The following is a 24,870-nucleotide window of genomic DNA, read 5'->3' on the forward strand; positions in this document are numbered from 1 at the left end:
ACCCCACCTGGTTCTGCAGCTCCTCACCTGGCAAGTGCCACCCAGCAGGGACCAGGCTCCAGCACCATGGCAATCGTCGCTTTGCTCCTCGCCAGGCTTTGCGAAGGTGAGCGGCTCCGCGGCCCACTTCTGGAAACATCACAGATGATGGGGAAATCAAAGAGTTTGGCTACGGAGCCACGTAACCCCTCCTCCCCGTGCTCGCCAGTAAGAAGAAATTTCCTTCCTCGATGGAATAGCCATCAGCTATCGGGCTCAGCTGACAGACTCAAGATCTCTCCTCTGATTACAGCACACGTAGGAGTCGAGAACAAAGGGGGGAAAAAAATAAAACGAAAACAGTCCTTGAAGTGTGAGTTGCAAGCAAAGAAAGTCAAAGAAGAAAGTTATTCAAAGAGCCTAAGAACAAGGAGACCGGAGACAAAAATAATAATTTGGGATAAATCTCCCTTAGACCTCCTGCAACAGGTAGAACCTGCTGGCTGTTGGCACACGCATCTTTCAGGCCCTGAAAGCACACTTTGTAATACTGTTTTTGATAAAACACAGCTTGCTTTTAAGGTGAAGCACCTACTTCTGTTGTGCGAGGCAGCTGGCGTTTCGCTTCAGCTGCTCGTTCGTTTGGCTTCAGGAAAGGAGAGGCAAGGAGCGCCGACGGGACACTCGCAGCACCAACACCGACGGTCGTGCTGATGCCATAAAAACCCAAAAACGAGCACGACACCACGGCACAGCTGCACAAGGAAACAAAGCTGTAGAAACTGCGCACGCATACCCACACATGCCAACCCAACCCAAACCGCAACCTCCGTGCCAAAAAGCTGATACAAAACCAAACCAGAGGGCGAGGCGCGAAGGGGGGCATCGAAATGCAAACGGAGAGAAAGCTTTGGGCCAGAGGACGCGGAGAGGAGCTGGCAGGCACAGCCCCGGGGAGCCAGCTTGTCACAACTGACCGAGCACCAGAAAAAGAAACGATGGAAAGGAAGATGACCAGGAAACAGGGGGGCGGACATGGGTTGGGGAAAGGTAAGCAAGGAAAAGAAAACTCACAAAAACTTGGCAGAAAACAGAAGGAAACCAAAACAAGGATCATTAGAAACCGCCAGCAGAGCTTCCCTGTGGCCAGGGTGGGAGAAAGGGTCAGCGCCATGAGGCACTGGAGATGCTGCACCGCTCTACTCGCTGGCCAGCTCGGAGAAGACCTCCCTTACTGGTGCAGAGATGTACAGGACAGCAGCTTCTCACCTGCAGTCTGCAGCTTGCAGAAACAGGGACCACCGAGGCTCATCCCCCCCCGTGACACTATCCCGACCACCACGCGGGACACGGGGCTCACCATCACCCCCCCAACAGCACCACTTTTGTGGTCCTTCCTTCGACATCTGACACATCAGAAATCCTCTTGCAACTGTACATGGGCAGAAACAAGGTGGTTGTACCCTCATACCACAAACCACCCCACCACTTTTATTTTATTTTTAATTTCCACACTGCTTCAGAAGCGTAAGTCCTCCAGAAATCAAACGCTTTGCTTAGCAAACAGAGCATCCAGAGCTCTGCTCTGGAACAGAGCTTTTAGTTTTACTCATCTCTGTCCCCTCTCCATTCCTGTGCGTCTCTTGCGAGAATTACCTTATGCTGCTAAGAAAGGGAGGGAAAAGAAAATAATGCGTATTTTTCAATGGATTTGGTGAAGGGAGCAATTCCCATGGCCAAAGTTCGCCTTGGCAGCTAGGAAAGCACACGGTGCACCTTTGCCAATGAGCCACAAGACCTTGACTTCTGCAGAACCATCCAACGGGCTGAATCCATATGCAATGGCATTTGTAAAGGCTGCCCACACCCTTTACAGAACCGTAACGATACTCGGAGTTTGCCGAGCGCGTCCCTCCCAGGTTTAATATCTCCAGAGGATCATTTATTCTTATTCTGCTGGAGGGAAGGAAATTGAATTTTCCAATCTCTCAAGCATGCCAGAACGTGCAATAAAGTGACGGGGGGCTGAACCCAGCAGTCACGTTGCCTTTCGTTCCCGAGCTCCTGTTTTCCAGCCCTGTCCAGAAGAAGAACGACAATTATCATCATCTCCCTGCGGTTTGGTGGCCTCAAGGAAACAATTTTGTGGTTTCAATCCAGCTACCAGAGAAGCGAGTCCACGTTAAGAAAGAGCCTCCCCTGCACGACGTACTTTTGTTTGCAGCCTCGGGATTTAATTAAATGGGCAGATAAAGCCTACCTTTTAACCCACGCTAGAGGGTGCGCCAGATCAAGATTAGAAAGTGCTGCAAAAACAGGTCGAAGCAGCTCCCGGCCGCATCCATGCCACGGGCAGGCACCGTCCATCGCTAGCCCTCGGTGCTCCTGGTTGAAAAACCCACTTGCTGGCCCAAAGGCGAGTTCCTTCAGCTCCTCTTCATCGAAAACAGGACTGGGATTTTCTGAGGGTTTGGGCTAGAGTGCTGAGTCCACAAAAAAGTTCAAGTCCAGCTCCTTCCCTCTTGCTTGCATGCAATCCTCTTCCCACAGGTCTCTCTCCATGTTGACCGAGCAAACACCCTCGCAGAAATCCCTCTATCTATAGCTGCTTTTCAAGTTGTTTCCAAGACAGAAGCAGAAAGTGTAGCTCCTTTTTTTTTTTTTCCTTTTTCCATTCTACAGAGCTATTATTCCCTTATAAACAGCAAGTTCTCCAAGTAACTGAACAAAGCAGCTACTTACATGTAGTATTTTAAACAGTCATGTTTTCAGGCCAAGAAATAAACAGTTATATTTTGGCAACCCTTCATTTCCTGTCCTATTTGTGAGCAATAATGTCATGACACATAGTATGTCCCATGCCTTCCTCCCTGGCTCAAGCTCGCAAGAAAAAAATGTTAGCTGAATGAATGGCTTATGACAGCTACAGAAAAATCACCAGTATTGGGCAAAAGCGTGTTGAAAATGGAAAAGAAAAGAAAAAAAAAAAAAGATATTTCAGTGTAAAGGGCAAACTGCTACAGTGATGGGTTCAGTGTTCGGAGCAAGTGACAGCGATGCTGCTCGGCAATGGGAGGAGGTGGGACTGGGGGACCAGCACAAGGACAAATCAGCGTGAGTTGTGCCTGGAAGGGGAAAAACGCATCGCCCCGAAGCACTGCCACGACCCCACGCTGGGTTTTGCCCGCCCTGCCTTAAAACACACCCGCAACGCCCCAGGTTAACCCGGCACGGCGAGAAGCCCGCGGGGCATCGCAGGAGCCGTGCAGGCACGCTTCCAGCCCGCGGCACCGGGGCTGGCGCGGGCGAAGAAACCAAGCGGGGACGGCCCCGCGGTGCGGGTCGGGGCTGGGGGAGCCGGCTGGGCTGGCGCAGGGCTCCCCGGCTCCATCCCGAAACGCGGCGTTCGGGACCGCCACTTCCTCGTTCTCTGACCTTTTCCATTTAATTACTTCCTGTGACTTTCTTGGAACCCTGCATCGTAATGATGCGCCGGCCGCCTTCGGGCGTAACTGAATCATTTTATGCCTTCCGATTCGGCTGAATACTCCTACTTGTAACCAGAAATACAGCGGTGACCTGCCTGGGGGCCACTGGCTGCCCGCCCCGGGCTCTCCCACCACCTCCCGGCCCTGTGGCTTTAATGCTGCCTGTTCATCATCCCCCCTCCCGGCCCCGAAAACGGAGAGGAGCACGGAGGCAGGGAGGGAAGCAGAAATGAAGCCCGGGAAGCAGAAAGAGGCGCCCTCCTCGCAATGACAAATCGACCTCTAAGTATCGATCGGAAATGGTGCAGTCATTAAGGAACCGATGAGTCTCCGGCATCCTAAGCCCTATTTCTCCTCCCTGGTTTTGCAAAATGTTTCAAAACTCAAAATATTATAGTGATGTTCTCAAGACAAAAAAAAAAGCTAACAAAAGGGGAAAAAAAACATAATTTACTTATTTTATAGTGCATCCTGACAGTGGTCCTTTTTTTGCAATCTGGCTGTTAACATTTGCTCACAGTGCACCCAGTGAAATGAGAATAGCTATGCAAATTAAAGCCAGATATCTAGGGCAAATAGCACGCTATACTACCATTGTTCTGACAGCTAGAGAAAACTTATCAGGAGAGCCCGTCCTTATTTCTTTTAACGCCATATATATTGAAAAAAAAATCACTTCACCCACCGCCGAAACGAAAAACAACATATGAGTCACTCGCTTCAGCAGCGCTATCAATCAATGCAAGACCGGAGGGGAAGGGCTTACGAAGGAGAGCGTGGCGTACCTAAAACACCGAACCGTGTCCCGCAACATTATGGCCCGGGTTGTGCCGGGACGAGCCCAGCGCTTCCACGGTGGCAGCGGCAGCAATCCTAAAAGCTGCTAGGGACGTGGACCAGCCACGGTGCTCCGTTCGCCCTGCTGTCTGCCAAGGAAATTGGTACCAGGAAGGGGGCTTGGCACCAGCTGCCCATCGCCCCCCGTCTCCTGCTCGGCTTCTGCAGCAAAGCAGGCAGGAGAAACACACCATGTGAGATCCTCCCTCCCGGCACACATAGGAAGGACACGAAACTAACGAGGCGGCATGTGCGAGGAGGATTTATTCTAATACGAACTGCAGCCTACAATTACATAAAGCTGAGCACTCGTTGCTCCACTGTTCCGCACCGACACTCACCTCTGCACCAAGGCCCGTGCAAAAAACGCCTCTGGGGCAGCATCCTCCCCCGAGATGGAGGCTCACGAGCATCGTGCATCGATGCCCACACGCAGCAAGCACCAGCTCTGGTCCACCACACGGAACCGGGTCTGCTTTCGCGCTCTCCAGCCCGCATACACGGACCCACCTCTCTCTGCTGTCCGATTTGAGAAATGAAACTGAGAAGCAAACCGAGGACCGGAGGGGTTTTATCGGAAGCGAGTCCACCACGTTTTTCCAGCCTGCTAGGTCATGGCAATCTGCGAGAGAAACCCAACTTTTTCTGGAAGAACCGTGCCGACTTCAAAATAACCACAATTTCAGAAGCTACATATAAACATGTATTTATAGCCTCTTCATTAAGAAGTGCCAAAAATACAATTCCTCTTAACACACGCGTTGCAGTCAGAAGCCATTTCCCTCGCCGCTAACATTTCTACGGCAAATCACATCAAAATAATCTCGGTGTTGTTAAGGTATAAGCGCAGCGCACGCCGGCAATTAAATTTTTACCCTAAAACGGAGCCGAAGTTGCACAATTTTTTTACGGTGCTTTACGAGCCCTGCGAGAAGTCCTTTCACCGCGCGCGGCACATCCTATGGCGCTTGGCACCAAACCAGTCCTGTGTGCGGTGACTCATTTTTCTGACTGTCAAAACCAGAAAGAGATAGCCAGGAACGATGTTCTGGCGAGGAGGAATAGCTGCGAGGAGCCGGCCCTGTAATTCGGCAGCAAATTTTTGTTAGGTTTTATTTTTTTTAAGGGCTGGAAGGGGGGGGGGGGGGGGCGTCAGTCATTTTGGAGGCTCGGGGACGGCGCACTGGGGGGGATTTAACAGTGGGGAGAGCTGGGAGCGCTCACCTATGGAGGGGGGTCCCCAGATCCTGATTCGGGGTGGGGAGGGGATATGGGGAGGGTGTGGGAAGGGGGGCTGGAGGGGGGAGGATTTTGGGGGTGCCCGGTGCAGGCAGCGGCCGCCGGTGACCGGATTTATGAATGCGCCGTCATGTGACGGCCGCCTCCTATTCACAAAACGGCGGCGGACGGGGGCGGGGCTCCGTGGCCCCCCCCTTTTCCCCCCACCACCAAAAAAAAGAAAAAGAAAAAAAAGAAGCCCCACCGAGCCCCGAGGGGGGGCTGCCCCCACCCTGCAGACCCGGCTGCCCCCTGCACCCACCTCCAAGGCGGGGGGGGGGGGGGGGCTGCAGGTTAAGGGGGGGGTCCCCATTTACACCCCCCGCACCCCCCCCCTTTCTACCCCCCCGGGGCTCGCCGGCACCTCCCCCCGTCTTTTCGGGGTGGCCGCCGGCCTGTTTATTTATTTATTTTTAATTTCTTCTTATTATTTTTATGAATGAAGAGGGCGGTATGCAAATGAGGGCGGCCCGGGGGGGAGCGCGAAATGGCGGATGTGCGCGCGCGCGCACGAGCGCGTGTCCGTGTGTCCGAGCCCGCGGGGGGGGGGGGGGGACTGGGGGGGGGGGGACCGGGTCCCAGCACCGGGTCAACAAAGGACCCCCCCCAGCATAAAAAATAATTAAGAAAGGAATAAATAAGGAAAAAAAATAAGGGAAAAAAATAAGGGAAAAAATAGGGAAAAATAAGGGGAAAAAATAAGGGAAAATAAAGAAAAAATAAAGAAAAAATAAGGGAAAAAAAAAAGAAAAAAAAAGGAGAAATAAATAAAAAAGCACCGCGACCCCCCCCCCCCTCCCCCGCCCCCCCGTCCCCGCTCACTCGTCTGGGTAGGCGTCCTCGGTCATCTTCTCCCCGTCTCGGCTCATCCCTCGCCGCGGGCGGCCGGGCAGCGCCTCCGCATCTTCCTGCGCTTCACATGGCGGGGGAGGCCGCGGCCCGACGGCGCGGGAGGGGAGGCGGCGAGCCGGGGGGGGGGGGGGGCGCGGGGCTACGGCCGCGCTCGGCGGCGGCGGGCTGCGGGAGGAGGAGGAGGAGGAGGAGGAAGAGGAGGAGGAGGAGGAGAGGCGGCGAAGGCGCCGCGGCGGCGGCGGCGGCGGCGCGGGGTGCGGGCCCGGGGGAGCGGCGCAGCGCCCGGGGGCAGGCGGCGGCGCCGGGCCAGCCCCATGGCCGCGCTCACGCCATGGCGGGGCGCCGCGGGCGGCGGGGAAGCGGCGGGGAGGCTGAGGAGGAGAAGCGGGGGGGAGCCCCGGCAGGAAGCGGCGGCGCTGCCGAGCGGCCGCGGCCGCCGGGAGCGGGCAGGGCAGCGCCGGAGCCGGGCGGGCAGGGAGAGAGGGGAGGGAGGGAGGGAGGGAGGGAAGGAGGCGGTGGGAGGAAGGAGGAGACGCCGCCGCCGCCGCTGCTGGCGCCTCCCCTGCCGCGGCTCGGCCCGCCCCGGCCCGGCCCTCCGAGCCCCCTGCGCCGCGGTGCCGGCTCGCCGCGGGTCTCCTCAGCTCGGCCCCGGGGGATGGCGGAGGCTGCGGGGCCCCCCCCGGGCACGCTGTGAAGTGTCCGCTCCTCGTCGTGCCCGGGGGGAGCTGCGGCAGGCCTGGCCCTGCTGCCGGGCGCCGCAGTGCGCTGAGGGGTCCGCAGGGTGAGGGGAGAGGCGCCTCAGACACTGAGGTGTCCGTGGGATGAGGTCCCCGGGAGGGATTTTCGTCCCTCCAGGGGCTTGGGTGTGCTGAGGTGACGGCAGGGTGAGCTCCCTGGGAGGCTTTTTCTTCCCTACACCTGATTTATGAGGAGAAACCCACCCGGCCTCGCCTCCCCTTCCCTGCCACACATTGGGAAATAGCTGCCCAGCTTCTGTCCCCACCGCCACAATTTCAGTTGTCCTGCCACATCCAGGCCCGCAGGGCTCCGGTTCCTGAGGAAAGCCGCTCGCTGACTGATCCTTCAAGTCTAGGTCTGGAAGGGGCCTTTAGATTTTTGGGGTGGAAATTGTGTTTCTGCTCTGGTGGGTTTCAGTTTCCAAGCGGTGGCAATTCTCTTTTCAGGAACAGAAGTGGAAACTCGGAAAAAAAGTCTGTGGACTGCCAGTACCACAACGGAGGCAAGAGCCGATGAAAGCTTTGGGGCCTTCCGTATGGGCAGCTACCCCCGAGGAGCAGCAGCACATCCCTTAATATGGTACCAGAACCCACATCTTCGTGGTGGTGTAACGTTAAAGTAACATTATGTTTTCATTGCTAGAGGCTCAGCCCCTGACGCTGTGCGATGTGTGAAGAGCAAGCCCGCTCCCCTCCCCTCGGCAGCCTGTGGCACGCTCTTTTGGGTGCCAAAGCCACCATCCCCTTGCCACCCGTTTGTTCCTCTGCCGAGCACAGTATGACCCCCCTGGGCTGTGCAAACGCGTGCCCCCTTTGGGGAGTTATGCTGCTGGATCCGTCCCGGCTAATAATACCCCCCAAGACCTCTTTATTTTGGAGAGTTATTCAAGGATCCTGTGAGCAGAATGATATGATAAACATCTTGGCAGGGCTACGCTGGCAGTGGAAGGAAGTGTCCGGGCAAGAGGGAGCGGCTGGGGGCAAGGAAATGGCAGGAACGTAGAAGACCAGATGTAATGATTTGGCACACTTCCACCCATCCTTTTTTTTTTTTCCTTTTTTTCCCCCCTAAACGATGCCGAGATTACATAGGCTTCCAACTTCCTTAATATCTCTCATGCCAAACATCTCTGTGTTCAGCTGGAGCGTCGATGGGGAGCACAGCATTCAGCTGTTAGCTCCCGCAGAACCTGACTAAGGGGAGAGTTATGCCACGTGAAAAAACAACCAAGGTACAATCATGTAATTAAAAGGCCATCATAATGCATATACCCCTGAGGAGGACTGGGGTGTGGGCGGTCCTGTTAATGCTGGAGAGCTCGGCTCTCTGATCTGAATGTATTTTGATGTGTTTTGCGTTGTGTATGTGGACATTTGTCACGGTGGGGAGAAGCCCGTGCGTCTGAGATAGAGAAGCTGAAGTTTTACTCGATCTAGTTTCTTGAGTCATTTCCTGTGGATTTACAAGATCTCACATTTGATCTCTGCTTTCACTGTCATGCTAATTTGGGTGCTGCTAAGCTGTTTATTCCTGGAACAATTTCTCTCACTGTACAACCCTCTTATTATTACGTATATGCTGCTCGTACTGACAAATATTGGATTTTTTTTTTTGAATATTCAGGTTGCAGTACTGGTTCTTGTGAGTAGTGCTTCCGAAGGGACTGATTTTTCTGAATGAAAGGGCTCTCCGAGGTGCGATTTCCGCTTGTGCATTGCACTGTTTGCATACAGAGATTCTGCTTACACACTGAACAGCCTTTCCCCGAGATGGGATCGTTATGGTACCTGCAATTAATTAGCCATTGGTGGCAGAGCTTCAAGACAGCACCTTCTGCGTGCTAATGATTTGCATGCCATGAATATTTTGCGCTTCTTATTTGAATGGAAAGTTCATTGTGCAGAGTGATACTTTATCTGTTGCAGAGAACCTGGTGTATGGACACTGCTTCTGTTTGGACTGAAAACAGACTTCCCTGAGGGCTGTTACACCTTTAGCTGACACTAATTTTAGGTGAGAAGTGCTGGAATTTGGCAGGACAGGGTTCAGAATGGTGTTTACTGTAGGCTTGCAATGTAGCCTGTTGCCTTCCCATGTTCTTGCCTCTAAAACCTCAGAGTCCCTCAGAGCTGAAGTCTTCCACGCAGCTGAAGTAGGAACCTCAATATGAATATCGGTACCTTGTTGACTGTGCTGGTTTCAGTGGCTTTTCCACTGACTCACTCTGTGACTTTGAATGAGTGAGGAGTGGAAGTTGTCAGTCCTGATTCACTCCATCCTCCAGACAATTACCCCCCGCCCCAATAATTCTTTTGAGCAACAATCATACTTTAAAAACAATGATAACATCCGTGTTTTCCCCCCATTATAACGGCTCAGAACATAAGAGCTGCAGAAACGATCTGCAATGTCTGCAGTCAGCTTGAAAGCTTTCAGAGCTGACACATTTTGGTAGGTTGCAGAGTTAGGAAATACAAAGCTTTTTTCAGCAGGAGTGGGATTTCCGCATGCGGTTTAGAGAATTGTTGCAAGGATTTCGGGTAGCTGCCAGGGGAAGAGGAGTTAGAGAGCTCCTTGCAGTCTTCCCAGGGTGTTCTTCAAAAGGACACCAAAACCAGAACAAGAGAGCAGAAAGGGACCCTTGCTGCCAAATGGACTGCTTCACCCAAAAAACAAGAAAACCACCATTTTCTGGGCTTTTTTTTTTTTTAATTTAATTAAATGATGTGTTTTACTAGGGACAGAAAATGTTCTTTATCTTGACAAAGCTTATGCCATCTCTTTGCTGCTGCATGGATGCACCTCTCAGTACAGCTCTGGGATGCTGGCGGCCAGGGGAGAAGGACTGGAAGGCAAGAGCGTGGAAGGAGAGCAGAGATCTCAGAAATAACCCAACGCTCACAGGTTAAATAAAAGAGACAACCGAATCGAGGAGCAGCTTGGTGCTTTCACCTGGAGGAAGGGGGGGAGCAGGAGCTCAGCCCTTTCTGGGCACCAGAGGACAACAGCCATGTCCTGATGGCCAGGATGGCATCAACCAACCCTTGCCGTCAACCAACTCAGTCAACCATGAGTCCGACATGTGGGACAACCCTAGTTCCATTCACTGCTGTGTTCACTAAACCCTGTGCTCTCTTTCACCCTCTCCCAAAATAAAAGCAAGGGTTATTGAAATCAAGTGATTGTGAGGAAAAGGGGGCTTCTCAAAACCCTTTCATACCTACTGGGCTCTCTGATGTCCTCTTAATATATAGCAGTAAGTGATTTATAGCCCTCCTGACGTGATGGTTTGGTGTTTCCTTTGTGTGCATAACTTCCTTTTGATATAAGGGGATGATAACAAACCCAAATTGTAATCTCATAAGCACATGACGCATTGTCTTTGTGGTGCAGATAGCAGGAAAATGCTCTGATCTTGAGTTCAGAGCTTCACCCCCACCAAATTTCACCCTGGTGACAGAATGGCATCAGCAGGCTCAGTGAGACAGCAGTGTCGGCAGGAGGGTTTCCTTCAGGCCTGGTGATGCTGGCTGAAATTTGTTGGGAGTCCTCCTGGAGCTGAGTCCCTGGTGTGGACTGGACAAGGGATGGGCGCACAGCTGCTTCTTGAACTTCTTTCACATCTTTTGGATGAGTGCCTGGGAGGAAAAACTGGTGCAAAGCCTTCACGTAGTACCGTGGGCTCCCCAGCAGAGCTTTGCTGCTGGCCGCTCCCAATTCAGCGTGCGCCCTGTCCCATCGCATCGAAGGACGAGCATGCATGAACTCTACTGCTGTCACGGATGTGCCGGTAACCTAGGGGGCTAGTCCTACAGCTGGGCTACTTTTGGCACCAGGGAAGGGCTGCCCTCCCCTCAAGGTGCCTTTCCACCCTTGGGAGCTTCCTGCATTTATGGTGCAGCTGTTTCCAGGTTCTCATGGGAGCCGAATGAACAGATGCCAAATAATCTGTCTTCAGGGAGCACAAAAATGGATGGATGAGGGAAAGACGTTGGAGTTGTGCACACCTTCTTCTTCCCTCCCGGGGGATTATTTGAATTAGGCCTGAACCCCTCAGGAGCTTGACTGTAAGAAAGTCGCCTTCCTATTCCCAAAGTTCACTCCAAAACCGCCTTTCTCCCTTTGTCACACAGCTAATGGGAGACCATCCCTTCTGTATCTCCTGCACTGTGGGGCTCTTTGGTCAGCCTCAGCAGGTGATGGGATGGACCAGTGTCTAATTATATTGGCACAGGGCAAAACCAGTATTCATGGCTTGACTTGCTTTTCTCACCAAGCATCCTGCCCTGCTCAGAGGGCCCTGGTTAAATGCCTGAGCAGCTCTAGCAGCAGGTTTACCCAGCTGTGACAGGTGCCCCCACAGGTATTGATCAGAAAAGGCTTCCAGAGATAAATTAAGCTTTTGAAATACAACAGCGAGCTAGTGGCTGGGTCCCACATTGAGAGGCTTATGGTGCATGGGGCCAATGAGTCGATCAAGTGCCATATGTACCCTGCATGTCTTCTCCTTAACTGAGCCCTGCTCAGTGACACTGACCCACGCAGTCCCTTACAGATGCTCAACAATATTTAATTTCAAAGGGTAACAATCCACCCTCTTCTCCAGGCAGCTATTTTTCCTTGTGTCAATGTCCTCAGAGCAACTCCAGCTAGGCAAATATAGCACATGGCTTATGAGAGCCCTGGAAGGACTCAGAGGTGGGGAGCTAAGGCTACAGAAAGTTCATGGTCAACCCAATATGCTGTGGGATGGCTCTCGCAGGGCTAAAGCCACAGCACACACCGAGGAGACGGGGAGGAGAGGTCAGCGGTCCTGCAGAGAGCAATACCTTGGCCAGCCATCCTCCGAGACGCTTGCATCGCTGCTCCCGAGAATTCCCATGAAAAATAATCACACGCTCCTTTTATGTCCTCGTAATCACAAACATGTTATGCTTCCCTGCCCACTTCTAAAGAGAAAAGTCATTAGTCACCCCACACAAATCTTTTGGGATGGCACATACGCTCCGGTATGTATCCCAGCTCTGTCTACAAGGGAAGGAGGACGCGCAGCCCTGCTCTCTGTGTGGTTATTAACAGGCGCTGCCATTTGCAGGAACTGGTTGCAAGTCTTTCATGTGCTTACTGCCAGCCGCATCTCCAGCAGCATTTGCTGTCGGGATTAACGAAGCCTGGAATTGCAAATCCAGGTTATGGGAGTTTCGGGCCTGCAAAGGAAAAACAATCCGAGGCATCGGTGTAATGAAGTGGCGGCTGAAGGGCTGCTTTTGTTCCTTCTGCAGTTAATACTCTCATGCTAAAATTGCAAACGGTGAGGAGTGGGGGTTAATTTAGGGGTTGTTGTGACAGGAGAATTATTCAGAGTTTGCTGAAAAACTGCAAATGGAAGCTATTCTGGAAAATGGGCTTTGTTTCCATACTCAGAAGTATTTGGTTTATGTTTCGGGGATTCTGAAGGAGACCTCCTAGACCCATGGCAGGTAAACATTTGCCTTTGATTCTGTTTTTCTCTTCAAGTCTATAAACCCCAGCATTTACACATAAATGGATGTGCTGAAAGCTATGTTTAGGAAGAGAGAATTTCATCCCCTCCGTCACGTACTTTTAGCACGTGATAATTGTTTGGCTGCAGCTTTGCAAAGTATGGCCAGAGGGGTGGTTTGTACCGGAGGAGGCACACGACTCCGATGGTAACTGCCTGATTCAGCCCCACCGAAGGCGGTGGCAGCAGGATCAGACCATCCAGTAGAGACCTTGTATTTTACTTACCGTAATGTACCTTCAGCGACTATGGCAAACTCCTGCCCCCCCAGTTTCACACATCAGAGAAGTCCCATTGGTGGCATTAGGAACACACGTGTGTGTATGCAAGGATCAGGTGCGTGTTCAGGGTCGCACGTGTTCAACGTGGACGTCAACCTCAGCAAAACTGTTTCAGAAAGGTTTTTCATTGCCCTGTGCTTCTGGGGACACAAAGACCAAGGTGCTCAGCAGCATCCAGACGTCTGGCTTCTTTTGCATCCCCAACTTGGCAGCATTCTCTGGCATTTTAACCATTTTGTCACCTTTTATTTGTTTAAACAGGTGGCTTAGCAAGCATTTTAGTGACTGCTGATATGTTTTTTTAACGTCAGTGGTTTTGCCTTCATTGTACCTATCACACAGGTTGGGCGCTTCCTTTAGTTTTCCCTTTCTGCTGCTTCTCTCCTGGGACATGTAGTGCAAAGCTCGTCAAGGAGTGACAGAACTAACCTGACCGCATGGCCTGTACAGATTGCCTAGCATATAATGGCTGCTTCTTGTACCAAAACCATCGCTGCACCAACAGTGTTTAATTTATTGCCACATAAAGTGCTCTGGATAGCTGTGACATTGAAAAGTTGCTTATAAACTGGCTCTTCCTCAGCTCTAAAGAGATTTGGATCTTCTCTTTGACAATTCTGGTTCCAAGAAAGTAATAAATGTGAAAGCTCTCCTAGAAGACTTGAGCGAACCGAGTGGTCTGATCAAAGGCCGGGAGATGGCAATCCGGACTTTGGCCCTCAAAATCCATCTTACAGAATTTTCTTTCTCATCAGCATTTTCCAAGTATCAGGGGGAGGCTAATCACTAATTAACATCAGATTCTGAGAAAAGATAATTACCCAGGTCATGAATGATGCGCGGCTACTTTTGATAGAGCTCATATGGTCTTATATACTAATCGCCATTAGTATCTCTCAGTGTCCTTGATAAGGACAAGAAGAGCACAAGAAATGAGAACACGAGGAGATGCCCAGGTGTCAGCGGGAGAAGTCAGACTCAGGAGCACTTGGAGTCATCTAGGACAGGAAAACATCTGCTGGAGCTCGAGTCCCTGTGCTCATTTACATGTGCCTAATTGTTGGGCTGTAAGTGGTATTAGAATCACCTCAAAACCTCCATTCCCCTGTAGTTTGCTATCAGAAAGGACAGAAATATATTCTAACATGTTTTTGAGACATACCAGGATTTACTCCAAACTCAGCAGAATTTTGGAGTAAAACTGACTGATTCGCGCCTAAATACCACACTGCTCATTCTCTTCCCATAGTTTATATCAGTGTCGATTAAAACAAAACCTTGGTGCAGAGCCACCCCAGCAGACTGTACACGGCTGTAAGCTTCTGCCTGGTGTGGCCTGAGTAAATGGGCTCCAGTGTGCATTTACACCCTAGGAAAAATTCTTTACGTCCTGATTTCCAAGTTTTAAAATAACTCTCTACAGATGAAACACATTTCTCGCCATCCAAAGAACTGTTTTCACCTACAAATATTTTTTGCTGCCTAAACAAGAGCCCTTTCCTTTGCACTTGTGCCAACATGCAACTTGGATAAAGAATTAAACTTAGATCCCTACTTATAATGCTTCCCCCCTACTTTTTTTTTTTTTAATAATGGCTGTAAGACATACACCGTCTCTCTTCTGAATTTTAATCTTTCTAATGAAGGTGTGTTTGAAGAAGGCACGCCCTTCAGAAAGTGTTTTGTGGTATCATATTTGCGCCTTTAGTGTTGAGGACCAGTTGCCTTTTCAATTTTAAACGCACTTTTCAGGGTCTTGCATCACAGAGGCCTAAATTAAAACACACCATAAAGGGGCGCAGCATATGCATTCATACTGGAATTTGCACTGCGACATGAAAGATACCCAAACACCGCATGTAATTTTGAGGATGAGCAAGGCTTGGCCTTTCAGATGTCCCACGCGAGGGAAGCACCCACATCCTGCAGGATTGCGAGCTTCTGAATCATGGAAGTCGGGTGAGAAAACCTCGAGTCCCTGCTGGCTTGAAGACGCGTGTGGCTGCAAAAACCCAGCCTGGCGCTGGCCGGAGCAACCCGGGGAGCTGCAGGGCTTGGGGATGTGGTAGATCATGCTCTTTGCCTCCCAGCTCCTCTTCCACGTGGTTTTCAAGGTCAAGGTCTGGTGGCTGCCTGTGGTGTGAAGGTTTTTTTGGTTGGTAGGCTCAGACAGGCTGGTGGTGCTTGGTGTGAGGAATTGTTTGCTTATCTCTGTGTGTGTTTCTTTTAATGAAGACTATCAGGGAAAACGTTTCTTCTCCTGTACGGTGGTATGGACGAGGAGCAATACCACTGGCACCTTTGCTTCAGAAGGCGAGACCAGCAGCTGGCCTTTAACACAGCTCCCTGAAGGTGTGCTGCCCCATGAACCCAGCCATGGGCTGCACATCCGCGCAGAACCAGTCCTCCTTTCCGGGCCCAGATGGGATTGATGCTGAATTTCTTCTCCATCTCCCTGGAGCTAAAGGGGAGCAGCGGGTGTGGAGGTGGAGCTCCATGCTCCAGCTGGAACAAGTCTTCCTCTTCTGCCTGTATTTGGAGCAGTCCTTACCCATGCCATACTGTTGGGAGGAGAGATTTTGCAATCCATTTTGAGTATCAGGCATCAGCAGTCCCTCTCTCCGAGTGCCGTGGTTGGAGAGCATCCTGGGCTAATTTTGGAAGCATGGTTTTCCCCCGTGTAACATGGCCCTAAACATTAGCCAGTCCCCCGCGGGGTTACCAGGCTTGACACAAATGTGCTGGCCAAGCTCAAAAGGAAGAGGAAATCTGGGAATACTCGTTACCAAAAGACACCGCCTCCCTTGACTTTTTCATCTGCAGAACAATGGCTTACGGACGGTTTTGAACTGGAAGGTGTTGTTGACCTTTTTCCTTTTCTTCTTTTGACTTTTGTTTCCTGTAAAACAGCCTCTGGCATCACTTAGCCTGGTCATCGGGTCCCTGGGATTCCCCTCCCCGTCCTCTCCCAGTTGTGCTCCATCTCCCAGGTCCCCTGCTACGTGAAGTTGCTGACGGAGGACATTTCTGGTGAAGCTGGGAGCCATGAATACAAGAGCTAATCCTCCCAAAGGAAGTGTTGTTTTTGTTCTTTTTACTTCCACGTCCTCAAATAAGTCTTAAATCTTTGCTCTGTGCCCGGGTAGGTCCACCTAGGACTTGCCAATGTCCTATAAATTCTGATTGACTCCCTTGCTGAGTCCGTGGAACCAGATGCTAAATCTGTCTTATTAAAAAAAAAAAAAAAGAAGAAAAAAAAGAACAATAAAGCCCTAATTGAAATATTTTGCTGAAAAATGTCACAGTGTAGTGATTTTTGAAACAAAAGCCCAAGAAATATTTTTCGCTTTTCTAAACTAGGAAAAGAAATGCAGGCGTATGCTCCTTTGGTCGGACTGGAACTGGCAAAGCCTGAGACGTTGTCCTCAGTGCCAGCTTTGGGGAACAGAGCACGTGGCTTTGTCTTTCTATGTGTATTTGTGTGTTTGTGGTGAATATGGAAGTCTCGGGAAGTTTTGTCGTGGTGTTAAGGAGCAGAAGGCTGTCTTGGGCACTCAGGTGGCTCCTTCGGTGCCCTCCGTAACCCCAGCCAAGCCACTGGGCCCCAATATTATTTTGACCTGCGTTTTTCTCTAGATATGACTTGCATTGCAGCACGCCCTCTCAACCTGCGATCCCACCCCAAGAAGACAGGACTCTGCCTTGCAGGAGACGCGTGCCTGACCCATCTCCACCTTCCCAGCTCTTGCTCCCTTCAGTCGTCACCCAGCTAAGTGCATTCAGTGCGTTCACACCCCTGCTCTCCCGGGTCTCCGGGGCTGTGAGGACAAAGGCACTGCTGATCCCACGCTGAGGGGTGATTCTCGTGCGTGCGATGTCTTTCGGGTGCAGGGTTCCCTGGCCGAAACGCGGATGTGCCACGTGAAAATGAAAGTGAGCTCGGCCACAGCGAAACCACAGAGCGGCGGCCGAGCCTCCGGTGCCGGGGGAAGCAGCGCAAGGCGCCCTAAGTTTTACATCAGATTTTTGGAGGGGTGCGAAAGGCATGGACGTGCCCATCGGTGGGACCTCTGTAAGAACAAAATGGCTTTGGGATCCCCGCTACCGAGGCTGATGTCGCAGGATTTCCGTGTGCTTGTGCTTATCTTCTAGACGAGCTGTCCTGGGGAGGAAAAGTCGGAGGCGCACGCAGGTACAGTGAGCGCAGCTGTCTGTTGTGGCACGAGAAGGAACCGCCGGAAACCCGCTGAGGAAGATGCAAAAAAAAAAACAAAAATGTGAAAAGGGGAAAAGGGGGGAGGGAAGAAGCTGTTTTTCTCAATGCTTGGCTGCCCTCGCGAGCAGAGTAACGTTGTGAAAGAGGCAGATGGAGGCCGTCAAAATCTTCCTGTGTTCTGGGGATGCTGAAGCACAGGGAAACGTCGCTGCAGGACATGGAGCTTAGCGTGTGTTGTTTTCGGGAGCGTGTGCGCCTGTCGGCAGACTGAGCAGCTTGCTGCGCTGATAAAGCTCGTTTTGGCTCTGGAGTGGGGGAAACTGAGCCCTGGGAGCAGGTCGGCTTGCCAAAGCCGCACGGTAACACGGTTAGAAAGAAGATTAAACAGGAACAGATTCCCCCTGCCCTGCCCGCTTCACGCACGTACGTGAAGACTGTACCTGCGCCAAGGTCTGGAGATGCTCCTGAAACTCATGAGGCAGGCAGCCTGGCTAATATCGGCCAACTTCTTATGTAGAAAGCTAACAGTAAGTAAAAGGGGGTCCCTGAGGTTTAGGTTTGCCCCGAAGCAGAAGAACAGAGCTTTGTAGCTCGTTCTGTGTTTGCCCCTGCGCTGCATGGCAGGGAGGCATAAAGAGCCTGGAAAATCCTGGGAAAATAATAGCTGCCTCCAGGGTCTGGAAAACAGAGAGGAAAAAGAACTGGATTTGGTCAAAGTGAAAGAAATGTCCGTTTTTCTACTTTGTTCGGGGGAAATGAGAAAAACCCAAACGTGTTATTTGGGGTCAACCTGAATCGCATTTTGAATGTAATGTTTTGTTTTGAGGTTAGTTGCCCCTCGTGCTTCTCACACTCTTTTATTTCAGGTCTCTTTTGAGTGGAAAATGCCACTTCAAAATAGCAAATCAAAGGGTTGCATTTAAGAGGCATTGAAATAAAATGCTGTGGCATTTTCAGACCATTTCTTTCAAAGAATGTAGATATGGATGTCTTTTCCCCCTATATTTTGGGTACAGTTGAAAATGTTTGCCATGTTTCATTCATTTCGGAAGCTCCAAAATTGCATGTTTTGGTTTTGCTTTTTTTTTTTTTTTTTCTTTTACTGGACGTTCTTTGGCCTCATTCAACTGCTGCCAAGCAATTGCTTCTGCAGAAAGAAGAAAAGGGAGATTTGTAACCGGGGGTGTGGGGGGGGTGACACTTGGTGGTAGCAAAAGGCCCCAGGAGCACTTGCAGCTCCCGGTTGTGTCCTCGGTGCAGAGGACGAGGCTCACAGCAGCTCCTGTGATCCCAGCAAGCTCAAGATTTCCCAGTTTGCTGGCAGGTTGTGCATGGGTACATGTGCGGGGTCACACGAGAGGAGCTGGGGGCTGGTTTTATTCGTACGTGCCCCCTTCGGCCAGTTTGCCCCAACAGGGGCTGCCCGGCGCGTTCGAGCCTTGCAGGCGAGGGGCGTGCAGAGGAGGAAAGTGCCTTGTGCTCACCCCAGATAAGAGAGGTGATACTGATAGGCCGGAGGGAAACATCCCCAGCAACTGACTGAAGCAGCAGTGTGGTTTGCAGCCTGAGTGTTCGCCCGACGTGCTGGCACCCGTGGGCAGGGACGGGTGGGAGCTGGGCCCGAGGGAAATACCACGCCACCATGCCCCTGTTTGAGCAGGCACTTTGTTGGCCTGCTGACCATTTTGCAGTCGGACAGCCAAGTCCTGGAGCTTCTCTTTCCAGCTGTAATATCTGACGTGAGGGCAGTAACACTTTAAAAACACCTACAAAGGAACTGGCAGCTTGGGCGATGGGCATATCCTAGAATCGCAGAACCATCTAGGTTGGAAAAAACCTTCAAGATCATCAAGTCCAACCATCAACCTGACCTACCACGTCCCATCACTAAACCACATATCCTTCCAGACCAACAAATAATGCTGCGTGTTCCGACTAGCAGGAGGCAGAAATTCCAAATCCCTGCCATTTGAAATGAGCCGATTCTTTTCCTGATTTTGCCACAGCTGGCCAGCTGTGGCCCTCTGTAGTTGTTCCAGCATGCAGCGCTTTGTGATGAAGCGGTGGGGTCTCAGCAGGCCTCATTCTGTCACTGGAACAATGGAGCACGGACTTTCTTTATATCCTGAAGGGCATCGAATAATACGAGCAAGAAAAGTTGTCCAGCTGTGCTTCAGCTGGAACAGTTTTCTCTGTTCACTTTTTTCTGGTCAGCCTTAGCGGAACAGCCTCATTTGCTTCTCATCCGAGAAGGCTACTCAAAATGTAAGTGGAAAACCAGATTTAAGAAGCGGCTGGCGTGAGCAAGCAAGAATTGCCCCTGCTGTAATAACCTTCCTTTCGCTGGGATTGTATTAGGGAGCAATTTGTCTTGCTGCCTGGTAGCTCAGTGCCCAAGCTGAATGGTGGCATCGTTGGCATCTAAAAATTCATTCCTAACCTCGGACACCTCGGCTGGTTTACACGTAAGAAGCTCATGTAGCTTGGTAAAGTCGTCGATGACAAATAAAGGAATACCGACCCAAACTGCCTCCCATCTGGCAAGAAATGGGGTTACTCAGGTTTCTTGGCAGCGCTGGGCTTCACTTCAACCCCCTGAAAAGTCTACGCGGAAGTGAAGAATTACGGGCAAAACCTGCCGGGAGGAGTGCCTGGCATGGCTGTGACAGCCAGCGGCGGCTCTGGGGGTCACAGACAAGGAAGGCAAAGCCCCTGCAGGACGTGCCCGCTGCTCGTCATGGCTAGGTGAGAGTGAACCAGGTAACTGGTCGGGAGGGCACATCCCGAAGGGAGTAGGTCAAGGGATGGTGGCAGCGGGAGCAACTCGGCCAGCGAAGCTGGAGGAGGAGGAGGAGGACTCATACCTGCACTTCCATCCTGCCACTGGGAGGATGCACGGCACATCTCAGCGAGGACCTGGGGAAAGAGCTGGTGCCCAGACGGTTCCCCTGCACCCGCTGCAGCGAACCCAGCCGGCTGCCCTGGGTACAGCGTGTGTGCTGAGCCCGTCGTCCTTGCTGCTGGATTTTTGTTGCTGTCGCTGCTGCCGAAACCACTACAGAGAGCGGTGTGTTTCTAGCAGCCTGGCTCCAGCAGACTTCCCTGTGGCTTCCAGCCGGCTCGGGGAGGCTTCGCGGCTGGGGATGCTGTACCTCTCCCCTGCCAACTCGACTGGAGCCGCGTCTCGAGCTGCTTCTTTGATATCCTATACAAAGGATTGTTCCTCATCACATTTTCTATCATGAAATAATAGGTTTCTGCAGAGTTTTATCCGACTGAAATACAAAGAATTAGGATGGGGGACTGGGTACGTGCAAGGCACTATTTACGTATCTGTTTCTTTTGTTAATAGATAGGCCTGCCAGTCCCACAAAAACTTAAGCATGCACTTAATGTTCCCAGTGGCTAATCCCATGAAAGTCTGCTCCCAGCGTGTAGTCCAGCACACACGTACGTTTTCGTAAGGCACGGGCTGCACGGCCCCGACGGCGATGTGCTGACTAGGGGCTGTTATGTTGTCTTTGCATGCCTGCAGCGTCTCGGCAGACTCAAGGATGCATAAACCTTCGCTGTCTGGATCTACAAGGTATTAAGTAGGACTTGAAAAATGGAGGGCTGGCAGGGACAGGCGAGACATTACGTTTAACGACGTGAAATAATCATAGGAGCCAGGCACAGGGTCGTTAAATAATGGTTTTGATTGTCCATTATTTACTTCAGCCTTCTGCCTTTGCAGAGTGCCGCCTCCTGTGCCGTACCTCTAGCAAGGGCACAGTTACCATCACGTTTTTCTATTAGACATTTCTATTTAGTACTTCAAAAGCAGGCCTAAAACGTACGCAAATATCAGTGTTAGGCAGAGGGAGAGAAAGCTGGAAGATAATGCAGTATATGCACACCGTAAGGCACGCGCCTTATCTCTCCGTAAAGTTGCTGAATCGCTATCAGCGCTGCAGCAGCATTCCCAATTACTGTGACAACGTACGGCCTTCGATACAAGACCACCAGAATTTTGGTCTGCGATCTGATAAAAAGTCAACTGTACCAAAGCGGCAAAGAGATTAAAAGCAAAACAAACAATTAAAGGAAACGAGGAATAAAAAGACAACACAAATGAACAATGGCAGACCAGAATCTGAATTACACAATGCGTCTGACACCAAAAGGTCCCAGCGTGTGTCACAGCACTGTTTCGAAGGCAGATCCACGGACTGTGTGAGACTGGAGTGATTTCCACCCGTGTAGGTACCGCTGTGCAACTGGGGGATCCCCAGGGCATCTGTGAATACTTCCTTCCTACAAGGAACCCGGGGACCTGGGTACCAGGGGAGATGCGCTGGTTTTGGCTTTCCACTTCACCTGAATCTCCAAACAAAAGGCAGCTCGAGGCTGCCAGATTGTGCCTGGTTTCAGATCAAACCCCTGCGAAAGCAGTGAAGTGAGTATGGTTTCTACTCAAAACCATAAATCGGTCTTGATGTGCTTGAAACTTTGCCCGATTTTTTTTTTAAACTTGGCCTGTGTTCTAGGTTTGTAACGAAACCTAAAACAAACATCACTGGGTTTCAGGTTTAGTTGTGAAAGTTTAACACAGAAACCATTTTCCTCCAGGGGAAGGGGGAGATGCTGGCCTGCGCACTAGGGCTGAGGTTATATTTTTATTCTTCACGATGGTGACATTTTGTAACTTCTACCTTGAAAGCCAGCGGAGAAGAGGCTCTACATCCAACCTGAAGGACAGAACGGACGAGCGTGACCATCGTGTCCCCATGTGGACCCGCAGCCTGGTTTTCACGCTGCCGTTAGCAATGGGGAGTGCGTTCGTGCAGAGAAACCCCGCTGCCTCGTGGCTGTGCCATTTAACTCAGAGCAGCGCAGCTCCGAATCAGGGTCAGCATTTGATAGCGTGGAGGCCAAAGATAGCAGCAGGACAAATTTTGACTGGCGCACGGTAAGATCAGCAACTGGGAACCATGCCACCACGAGAGAAGGAGCTGTAAGAAATAGGGGCTTCCAGCTCACACTCAATTCCCGTCTCCCCAGGAGCAAGGGCTGGCACGGAGGAAAGCAAGATACCAGCCATTAACTGCTGGCAGCATTTTGTCTTTCTGCGAGATAGGAGCTTCCGATTCCTCTTGTGTTTCTCCCGGCAAGCTGAGCATCACATTTCGCAAAGAAAGCCCAGGCTGGCGTGCTACCCTTGAAGCCTCCCAGGCTCTGCTCTGCGTGGCAGGGAGACTTGGGCTCCAGCATTTTCCCATTAGCCCAGTGCTCCACGTGCCATGTGGTGAAACTGTATATATATATATATTTTAAACCAAGATTACTACCGTGCACAAGGTCAAAGACTACAGGAGTCAGCGTTCATCATGCTAAGAAGTCGCTGCTGTCTCTGATGAGCACGGCCGTGCTGTGTGGTCCTTACAGCTTTTGACCCGGGGGCGTGAAGGAGAACAGCAGAGCCCTCCTGGTGTGCCTGGCGAGAATCACAGGAAGCTCATTCATTACTCAGGTCCTGGAGATATGGAAGTCGTGGCAATCAGTTTGCAGGGGAAGGGTAAATTCATCATTTCCTTTCACACTTGCTGGTAGAGCAATTCATTCTGTCATGAGAAAAGTTGGAAGTGGGGGGGGAGTTTCAGTAAACGGTGACTAAAACCTGAGGTTTCAGCCAGATGTGGTCCAGCTTTGTCACTTTTCTCTTTAATTTTGCTTCCCCTTTTTCCTCACAACAGCCATTTCTAAGGGCTAAGCCACACTTCCTAGAGCCTTTAACTGGGTCCTTAACCTTGTCATCCAGGGAATGGAGTGGGAAATGCATCTGTTGTCCCCATTCAGGGGGCTGGGTGGCATCCTGGAGGAAAATGCCCAGGGCAGTACAAGTGCTGTTATCCCCAGCCACCAGCAGCAAGGGCAGACTAGAGACTTTGCATGGAAAGTAGTAAAGCAGTGTCCTGGGCAGTCAGACAAATCTTTCCTGCCACTGCCCGGCCTGCTGGACACTGCTGAACCCTTCTGACTTGCTGCTACAAAAGAATCTGAAATAACACCCCTTTAGTTCTTCCCTCAGGAGGCTTCGTGGGATGGGGAAGCAGTGCCCATACCCAGCAGCCCGTGTCCTTCTGGCAGTGCCTGACTCCTGCAGGGATATCTCGGCTTCTCCAGGGGCACTGCTGAAATGGTGTTGGCTATAGAATGGGAAAACAAGGAGAACTGAAGCTGGGGCTTCATGTTGATGTTTTTTGTTTGATTGGCTTTAAATCGGAAGCCTCCCCTCCACGCTACTTCAGGACACAGGTCTGAAAACAGAGATGATTAGCCAAACGCTGCGTGCCAAGTCCAGTTAAACATCCTGCATCGTTTAGATACAGTAGCTGTCCCAGGAAATGAGCAGTATTTGAATGGCTGTTGTATTAGAAGAACTTGCTGCTAATTTTTGCCTAATTGCTTACCTGTCTGCCGCAATCTCTTTGTGCTAAGTGCATACCTTTCAAAGCTCCTTACAGTGGCTATTTGGTAGGGTGGGACTGGATGTTATTTAAATTAGATCAAGGGAAAAAAAAGGAGCAATTAGTGTTTCCTGAGATCAGAGAATCACCTTTCAGTTGCACCAGTGGGAGACAAAGCTTGTTAGTTAATTTGAAGGGCTGAGGCCCCAAGGCACCAGATGCTGCTGCATTTAGAGCTGGCTGCTAAAGGAGACGTAGTGGTGTGCTACAGGACTTTGCAGTCTGCCATGATTTCGAGAGCATGGCTGCACTTTCCATTTACAAAAAGTAGCTATTATTGTTTTTATTAACTTAATACATGTGCAAAATGGTCTTTTTTAGGCCTTTTCTCTTTGTGGTGCTGGCACTGCTTTATCTGTACCGAGGCAGTGGAAATGTTACGTGCTACCAACCCAGCTATGCGTTGTGTTAGTTTATGGAGCTGACAAAGGGGTTTTAAGTTAATCCAGCTGATTTGGGAGTGCTCTGATACGGAGCTGAACTTTGGCTTGATGTTGATGACAGGCAGCAGAGAGCGGTCCCATCTTCAAAGCAGCTCGGTACTTCGACGTCTTCAGGCTGATGTAAGCGCTCCTTCTCACTCAGGTTGTATATTGTGATTTGGGTATTTATAGTTAAAACTGTCAGTGGTCAAAGCAGCACCTTGAGGTCTCAGAGAGCTCACCAAGTCAGGTAGGACCAGCTGGACAGAGCATGGAGCGAGTGACAAAATGCTGGCCGTGTGCTGGGCGCTGGTAACTGCTGCTTGCCAGCACCCATCATCAGTCAGTAGCCAAAGCCTGTCCTGATTTTGTGAGAATTGCCTTCCTGGGAAGCTCATCTTGTGAAGACAGACCTCACTCTGGCAATATAATGCTTTTTCCTACGGGATTTTGGCCCTGAAGTGAAGTGATTCTTTGCTGCTGTAATTGTACCTATGCAATGTTATTACTGACAAAATGATGTAGTTCAGCCTTCCCTACCTCCTCATAGCACTGTCATACAAATGGCTGTGTTGGTAAAACAAATGGCAAAATTACAGAAGGGAGCTTGAGCTGATCTAATGGCAGATTGCTGCCAGAAGAAGGGAGTGTATCCCCCTCTCATCTTTGGGATCCTTCATCTGAACATACTGAGGCTTGAAAAATGGAACCTCACGTAAGAAAGTCAA

General features: G+C 51.0%; 1 protein-coding gene and 1 long non-coding RNA gene across 3 annotated transcripts in view; one reads left to right on the plus strand and one right to left on the minus strand.

Moving 5' to 3' along the window:
- The window catches only part of SPRED2 (sprouty related EVH1 domain containing 2), a 60,544-nt gene extending 53,948 nt beyond the window's left edge, over window positions 1-6,596 (minus strand). Inside the window, exons 1-2 of one of the 2 annotated variants that reach the window (XM_080587071.1) lie at window positions 6,405-6,552; window positions 28-5,385 (exon numbers count right to left, since the gene is read on the minus strand). In XM_080587071.1, coding sequence (XP_080443197.1) covers window positions 28-68 — 41 coding nt within the window. In that variant the 5' untranslated portion in view covers window positions 69-5,385; window positions 6,405-6,552. Of the gene's footprint in view, window positions 1-27; window positions 5,386-6,404 lie in introns of both variants that reach the window. The other variant, XM_080587070.1, reaches the window with a different exon arrangement.
- Window positions 6,597-6,965: 369 nt separating this feature from the next.
- LOC308192985 overlaps window positions 6,966-24,870 on the plus strand; it is a 221,328-nt gene continuing 203,423 nt past the window's right edge. Inside the window, exons 1-2 of the long non-coding RNA XR_013949271.1 lie at window positions 6,966-7,527; window positions 7,619-17,187. This is a non-coding gene — a long non-coding RNA (uncharacterized lncRNA). The remainder of the gene's footprint in view (window positions 7,528-7,618; window positions 17,188-24,870) is intronic.

This window comes from Anser brachyrhynchus (assembly GCF_964034855.1).
Source record: "Anser brachyrhynchus genome assembly, chromosome: 3".
Classification (NCBI taxonomy): domain Eukaryota; kingdom Metazoa; phylum Chordata; class Aves; order Anseriformes; family Anatidae; genus Anser; species Anser brachyrhynchus.